This window comes from Athene cunicularia (genome assembly GCF_003259725.1).
Source record: "Athene cunicularia isolate RWA chromosome 3 unlocalized genomic scaffold, athCun1 chr3_part1, whole genome shotgun sequence".
Taxonomy (NCBI): domain Eukaryota; kingdom Metazoa; phylum Chordata; class Aves; order Strigiformes; family Strigidae; genus Athene; species Athene cunicularia.
In genome coordinates, this window is record NW_020799097.1 from 1,397,631 (window position 1) to 1,405,771 (window position 8,141).

Genomic DNA, 8,141 nt, shown 5'->3' on the forward strand with positions numbered 1-8,141 from the left:
GGGGGGGGTGGGGGGCGAGAAAAACCAGAGAGACCTTCAAAACTCTGATGCAGGAGCTTCTCAGCCATCCGATCCCTCCCCAGCGGGACGCGCGGGCTGCAGGCAGGACTCAGCGTGGCTCCGTCCTCCTGCCCGCGGCGTTGGGGTGCAAAGGGGGGCGAATTACCTGCTGCTGGCCCTGCAGCCGCTGCTGCAGCTGAAGTCGCAGCTGGTTGGGGGCCGTCGGGGGTCTGTTGAGCGTCTGCCGGGGTTGCATGGCCATGTTGGTGGGGAAGGCGCCGCGGGGCGGTGGGACCTGCACGGGCATGGGGCCGAAGGACGGCTTCTGCCGGACCATGCCGGGGAAGGCGCCGGGGAGGTTGGTGGTGGGAGAGGCGGAGGAGTAAGGCTGGGGGTACATGCCGGGTTTCTGCTCCATCATAAGCGGTGGGGTGGCTTGTTGGGGCTGGAACCGCTCCGTCAGGGCTTCCAGCCCGCCACCCTGGCCAAGGCAAAGAGGGAGGAAAAATATCACTTAATAAAAATATCACTTGAAAAACACCACTCCCACTGGCACCCGACCTCTCCCGGGTGAGCTCAGAGGGGATGGAGAAGGTCTCCCCTCAGCCTCCTCTTCTCCAGACTGAACCCCACCAGTTGCCCCAGCTGCTCCCCAGCAGACCTGTGCTCCAGACCCTGCCCCAGCTCCGTTGCCCTTCTCTGGCCACGCTCGAGTCATTCAATGGCCTTTTTGGGGTGAGGGCCCCAAAACAACCCAGGAATCAAGTGATGTTGCCTTCCTCTGCCTTTTTCTCTGCCTTCCTCTGCAGGGTTTGCTGGCACTGAGCTGCTCATCTCCACACACCTGGCTGGACAGACCCTAAGGCTCAGAGGATCGACCTGAACATGGGAAATAGTTTGTGTTTGCTCTCCTTTCCTATTTTTATGCAGCCTCAGGCGCTCGGCTGTAGGCAGAGGGTGGGGTGTTTTGGGTCCCCATCCGCCCCAAGAGCACCCTGCACACAGGCCATGTCCAAGGGTGGGAGCCACGGGCCCCAAGGACGGGGAGAGCTCATGGGGAAGCCCGGCTGTACCTCACTGGCCAACATCCCTTGCGAGGAGCCCAGGGCAGACGGGACCTTTTGGTCTACAGTACAGTCATTCCTCTACAAATGAGCCACATTACAGCCAGGGCATGATTTCCACATCAGCAAATCATGATAAGAAGATACTCTGCGCTGCTCTAGCTTGGCTCAGGCAGAGAAATTTGTTGTTTGAGCTATGAACCCACAGAGAAGGAACACCTTGGGAGCCAGAATCCTTAATCCGAGTCCTGGGGATTAACAGAAAGCGGCATTAGGAGAAACCACACACACAACTCCCTGGCAAATGCCACTGCCTTTGGGATTTGGTTAGATGGTGCCCATCAAAGGACTGAGGCTTGCAGGCAGAGACAAGGATATGGGAATGGTGGTGGGGAAAAATACGTTGCTGAGGATCAGTTAAACTGGTGGTGAGGAAGCTTAGGATCAGTTAAACTGGTGGTGAGGAAAAATAAATTTCTTAAGATAAATTCAGATGGAGTTTATATGGATACCAGGACATAAACCAGCAGCCTGTGATGACCAGAAACCACCGACCTGCGGAAATAAGGCTCTTTTCTCTCCCCAAACTACCCAGTTTCCAGCTGCCTCCTGATTAAACTGGGTGCAGGTATCTCCAGCACCTCAACCCACCACGTCTGTGGTAGCATGGAGAAGGTGTTGGGTTTGGTGAAGTCAGGGGATGCCAACCCCCACCTGCCAAGAACACATCCTGGAGAGGAACTAGCGACACGTTTTGTTCCCAAAGATGCCTTTATGCTGACGAGTTGTTTCTCTAAAGATGTATTTCAAGCAAATATTTCATGGAATTATTCAAAATATTTCTGAGGTCCAAGCCAAAGCCATGGAAAAAGCCCAAGATTCCCATTAACGGAATGATCCCTGGATGAGAGCAGAGCTGGGTTGGGGTCCAAACATGAGATAATCCCCCCGAGCCAGGTGCTCCTCGGCAGGGGAAGTGCTGGATGGGCGTGGAGACGCTCGGTAGTGTCGGGTGCCATCCGAGGGCATCTCATGTGGCCGTCCGACACTGCTGGAGCCTGTCTCTGGTGCAGGAAGGGGTTTTTGGGGAGCTGTGCCAGCTGAGTCTGCAAAACCCTCCTGAAAACACTGAGCTGTTGCAGCTGCATCTTTGGCAAGAGCATCGCTGATCCTCTGTACCAGAGAAGCTGAACTCCCTACCCCTAACTTGCAAAAAAAACCCCCAAAACCCAAAGGCAGGTGGTGATTTTGGAGGCACAGCCTTGAGAAAAGGGGATGTGGCAAATACCTGCCTCGGCAATCAATTCACTGACAGGTCCCCCAGATGGCTGATGAAAAGATAAAACCCTCCCGGCAGCGCAGTGCAAGGCTGCAGACAATGTGCTACCTCCGGGCTTAAACGGTGCAGGATCAGCCCCCGAGCACCCAGAGGGCTTTGCTCTGAGAAGCTTCTTTCTTTGTTAACAAACGGGACGTCCCGTTTATTAACGGGCTTTTGATTGTGGTCCTTGTTTTGGGAAAAAAAAGAAAAAAAAAAAAAAAGCACGCGTGTGAGTGCTACGGGGCACGGAAAAAGAAACCACTGGACGATAAATCCCAAGAGATCCATCTCATTTTCCACACCCCTTGCTCACTCCCCTGCAGCCAGCTTTCTCCCCCCCCGCGCCATGCCTTGTTATTTATGAAACCCTGGACCCTCCAGAGGCATCTGCCCCCACGGATATCTGCAAACACGGAGCCTCCACTGGAGCTCAGCTGCAGAAACCAGGGCCCCAGCACTATCCGAGTACGACAGCAGCACTAAAAGCAAACTTCTTTTTTTTTTTTTTCTTTTTCTTTTTCAGTTTTTTTCCCCCTGCGGTTCAACCCGAGACAGAAGGGCAGCTGCACTGTAAGTCAATCTTGATAGTAAGGGCTGCACGGTTTCATACCAATGAGGCCATTAGATATATTATTAGGTAGCACAACCCAGGCTCAGGAATCCCAGGCTGTGGGATTCCAGCTGGAAGGCTCCTCCGTGCCCTAATCCCCCGGTAAGGTGGGGAAGCAGGACAGCCTGCCAGCTCTTCCCCCCGCCTCCCCGTTACATGAGCTGCCCCGGGGCTGAAGCCACTCCGCCGCCTCTTTGCCAGGCTGCTGGTTCTCATGGGGGATCGTTTGAAAAGCGGAGAAGCGAGATATCACATTTCACGGGGCCGTTCTCCAGCTTTTTTGGCGGGGGGGGGGAGAGAACGGCGTGGTGTTAAGTATCATCTCTGAATCTGATGCGCTTGTGTGTTCCCACTCACATCTGGCCTCCCGTTACCAGATGTTGGAAATCCTCCTCCACGCTCACGTCAAGCCTCAGCATCTGGCCCCGTATACGACCTCCAGTAAGTCCCAGGAGTGGTTCTCTCTTTACCTGAACCAGTTTGTCGATCCCCAGAGCTCGATCCAGCTCAGCCAGCTCCGTCTCGTCTTTGCCGCTGAGGAAGGAGACGAGCTGCTCGAGCAGGGCTTTCTCGTCGTTCCGACCCTCTGGCGTGGTGGGAGGACACAGGAGCTCGTCCAGCTGCGAGGTGATGCACTGGCTGCAGAGAGAAGGAGGCAAGAGGAGCCACATTAAGATTTATGAAGCAGGGAGGAGGCTGAGCTGGGAGATGCTGGAGCGACACAGCCCCTGCAGCCGTGGGGACTCGCTCCCACCCCGCCGCATCACGCGAACCCCACGGGCTGCAGCCTCGTCCCCCGGCTCCGACACCGCCTGAGCCCGCTCAAGCTCAAGCCCTGTACCAAAACCTGCTTGTGAGGATGAACCTCTCCACAAAACGAAGCCCAGCGGTGAGGTCTGGGAAGCAAAATTCGGTGCTTTTGCAGGCTTTGCTCCCACAGGCGTTTTGGGCAGGACAGCGGGAAGCAGAGCAAAACTCCTGCCGGCACGAAAGCGGGGAGGCTTGGATGGAGCCAGAGCAGCTGGAAGCAAACAGCTGAAGGCAAAGGGGAACCTTTGAGCTGCAAAAATAAGATTTCTGCAAAGCTCGCTCAATATTCTTTGGGAATAAGATTAATATGTAATGAGAGACATTCCAATGACGTGACTAATTGGAGTCAATTGGATTTGCCGGGTCTGACACGATGAAGAGAGCCGTGGCACATCACACTCGCAGAGAGGCACAAAGGCGAGGGCTCGAACATGCCAGCAGTTCCCAAGCAGCAGACATGTTTATCCTTTTAGCTCCAGATGAGGACCAGATGTACAGTACGGAACTGAAGCCAATCTGACCGAGACTGCTGCAGCCAACACACGCAGCCTAATCCAGGGAAAAGGAATACCGGCACTGGGATTTCTGCAACGGCAGAGCGGGAGCAGAGAGGGAAGCAGGGAGACAGAGGTGAAGAGCAGGGCTCATTTCACTCCATAGCCAAGGTCCCTGCTACTTGCTGCTTGTATCAAACCCAGTTTTTCAGTGTCAAGGCCAAAGTTTGCCACACAGACACCATTCCCACAGAGGAAGGGGAGGACAGGCTGCTTCTCCACATTTACAGGCAGCTAGAGGAGAAATTCAGGTTGGCACCGTCTCTTCAGCCCACACACGGACGGCAAAGTTGGTTTATAGAGATCGTGGGGACAATGCAACCTTTACAGAGTAAATAAAACTTCAGCACATCCTTCTTGGCAGCCTTCTCCTCCAGCACCATGCCATGGTGGGCTTCAGATGAGTCTCTGGGCAGGTAATGGTGGGACAGAGGAGATCCTGGACCTCGTGCATCGTGTCCTGTCATATAGTTTCATGCTGCAAAGATTTTCTATCCTCTGCAACCCTTCAGGCTTTTTTTAAGGTGAAAACTCTGATTCTTCATGCAGCGAGGAGGAGAAATTCCGCTACTTGCAGAGATGGGTGTCAAATGCTGCTTGAGGTCCCATAAAACATCTCCCTGGCGTGGCCTTCAAGCGCTGCTCCGAAAGGCTGCGGGTCTCCAGCCCTGCACAGGTGTCCAAGAAACCTCAGGCCTCTCAGATGGCACCGGCTGCCAGCGCTGAGGTAACCGGATCGGGCTCTGGGTGGCACGTTTGACCTTGGGGGATTAGAGGAATGTGTGTGAGAAGAGCAACCTGGATTTGGTTCGAGGAGCCTTGGAGCTGGCCCAAGGTGTCCCGCTTCTGCAGAAGAAGGGACAAGAGCACTCGTGCTTGGGACATGATAGAGGGGATGTTGTAGTGTCCCACTTTATCAAGAGGCAAAGACAGGGGAGGATTTGGGGAATGGGAGGATTTAAAAAGCAAGCTCCTGTTCCCCAGGACACCTGGTGCTGGGAGATCTGGGCACCACCAGCTCCTTAAACAAGGCCAGGATGTCAGCCCATCTCCAGCCAATGCGAACCTCCCAGCTGGGAAACCTTTAGAACCTCTAAACCAGAAGCTTTGCTGGTTTGATCTTAGCTGAAATACATTTCTTGGTTCTGTAGTATCTGCAGTCCAAAGGCTCCGACCGCGGGCTCCGCTGGGTGGACAGGCAGCTGCTGGGACCGTGGGCGTCTCCCAGGACGAGCGGGTCCTCTGCAGCTGGAGCAGATCTGCAGGTCTTGAGGACTGAAGTCCAGAGGCTTTTCCCCAGCAGAACCTCTTCTCTGGGCTGCAGCGGCAGCGGGGTTTTGCAGTTGATCACCATGCTGCTAGATGGAAGAGTTTACACCCCACCAAGATGCTGCCAAGGCAGGTCTCACCCATGATGCTCCATCAGACCTACGGTTACTGAAGATACAAGAGGGAACTGAGCCAGGAACCAGCTTCTTCCAGTGTCGCCTCTTCCCACCACCTCTGGCAGGAACCATCCACGCCCAGAGACCCTAATTCAGGAGGAACGGCGGCTCACCAGGATGAGCAGGCCTCTGCCTCTGCTCTCACTGTCATCTCGGCGCCCCAGTCTGTGTGTTGGCTCTACCAGTGGCTCCCACCACATCTCCACCACGTGGGGAGCCCGACCTTGCTGCAGGGACCTGACGGCGCCGTGGCAAGTCCCCATCACACAGCATGGTTTTCCTTGCTTTCTCCCCCCTCAACGCTGAGAAAATCACATTGCCGTGTGAAAGCCTGACCAGGCTGCAGTTTTAAAGTGTGGTTGAAACCATCGCTCTCCAAAGGCAGGGACTGTGTGAGATCTGTTACCTCCACATCTCAGCAGCCTTTGGGCAGATGCTGACGCTCCACCGGTCCAACCTTCTCTCCTGGCACAGGGCTCTGCCCTGAAAACCACCCGAGGTGTTTTTCCCACCTGAGGACTCACAGGATGCTGTTGCCAAACGCTTCCCTCCTTGATACCTGCGCAGAACCCAACCCTTCCACACCCGTCTGGGTCCTCACTCAACAATCCTGCTGCAAAGGGTGAGCCAGAAGAAAATCCATCTCCTTTCCTCCCAGCTGCGCTGGCTGGGGAGACTGAGACCTCTACAGCCAGCCAGACTGACTCAGTGCTCGGAGCACAAGGCTGCTGAGTAAGGTAAGGTCATTTTTACCCCATAAGCACCATTTTAAGGAACATTCATAGCTTAAAAAACAGATTGATTTTTTTCTAGCAGCTCTGCCCTTTGCCAGGTGTGCCCCAGGGATCTTATTCCAACAAAATAATGACACCAGCAAGGCTTAAAAGGGAAGTTACTTCCTTGCGGCAAGGGCTCAGGCTGATGTAAATGCTCAATTAAATGGGGATTTGTTTTATCTCCCAGCAATTTCAAGCAACGAGAGGCTAAGTCTTTACAGCAGAAGCCCAAGATCCAGTCGCAGCAGTGGAGACTACTTCAGCAACTCTCTTCTTGGGCTGAGCAAAGAGCTTTGAGAAATTAATCCAAATTTAGCCCCAAGAAAAATGTTTGGCTACTGTCTTGTTCAAATACAACTCTTACATGTGTCTGCTTCATGACTGGAAAACAAGAGGTTGTGCTCATCTGCTAAAGACTTTAATTAGTAGAGGAAATTCTGCCTCTCCACAAAGAGGGCTGGGCTTTGGCGGGAGGATCCGTGCAAAGCTCATCAGTGCTGGCTCCTAAACCAGGTACTTGGAGCCCTCCCTGGGCCAGGGGGAGGATTCACCTCCTGTCCACACCAAATCCATCTCCATGAGCACTGCTGCCAGCGCCGCTGCCTCAGCGGGGACTCTGGGGTGCCCCTTGCCCAGGAGAGCATCGACCGCTGAGCTCCGTCAGCAGGACTCATCACCCTTCTGACCTCCCATCCCAAAATATCTGACCTACAGTCCTGTCCAACCCATTTATAGCCAAGGAGTGATGTCGTAATTTGGGCAGGCGATGACCCCTTGGCTGCTCCGTGGGGCATGGACCCAAAAAAAGGTGGCTAGAGGACCGGAGGGGGTTATTTGACCTTGAATTAGAGCTGTAATAATTTCTGCCAAGCACGTGGGGACTGCAAAGAGCTGCAATCATGCGAAAACAAAAAGCTGTCCCGTGGTTCTCCAGATCCCACCACTGCCCCTGGCAAGAAGGGATGCTGGAGACCACCAACCCAAACGTTGGCACTGGCAAGGGATGGTGGGGACTTCACAGAATTATCTCAGTTGGAAAAGACTTTGAAGATCACCCAGTCCAACCATGAACCCCACCCCGACTGTTCTCAACTCTAGAATGTCCCCAGTGTCCCTCCAATGTCACAGAATCCCAGAATCATCTCGGCTGGAAAAGCCCTTGCAGCTCCTCCAGCCCCACCATGACCCTCCCCCTGACCGTTCCCAACTCCCCCAGATCCCTCAGCGCTGGCTCAGCCCGACTCTTCAACCCCTCCAGGGATCCCGGGGACTCCCCCCTGCCCTGGGCAGCCCATTCCAACGCCCAACAGCCCCTTCTGCACAGAAATCCTTCCTCAGAGCCACTCTAATCGGGTCTAGGCATACCCTGGACATCTCCCCTCAACCCACCTTCCTTGTCTACTCATGAGCTTGTCCTTAGAGAGGTAACAGGTGTCCTCTCTCACATCGTAGCACCCTACACAACCCAAGTCCCAGCACTTTTACGGTACCGGCACCACCGTACGGTGATGGGCAGTCGTGCCCATCCCAGCCTGCAAAGGAAGGCCACGTCTCTTTGACA

The 8,141-nt window shown here is 54.5% G+C and overlaps 1 protein-coding gene across 1 annotated transcript in view; it reads right to left on the reverse strand.

The window, feature by feature from the left end:
* The window catches only part of LOC113478088 (nuclear receptor coactivator 1-like), a 12,376-nt gene extending 6,143 nt beyond the window's left edge, over nt 1-6,233 (reverse strand). Inside the window, exons 1-3 of the mRNA XM_026844911.1 lie at nt 6,211-6,233; nt 3,466-3,634; nt 167-481 (exon numbers count right to left, since the gene is read on the reverse strand). Coding sequence (XP_026700712.1) covers nt 167-481; nt 3,466-3,634; nt 6,211-6,218 — 492 coding nt within the window. The 5' untranslated portion in view covers nt 6,219-6,233. The remainder of the gene's footprint in view (nt 1-166; nt 482-3,465; nt 3,635-6,210) is intronic.
* Between the last annotated feature and the right edge of the window lie 1,908 nt (nt 6,234-8,141).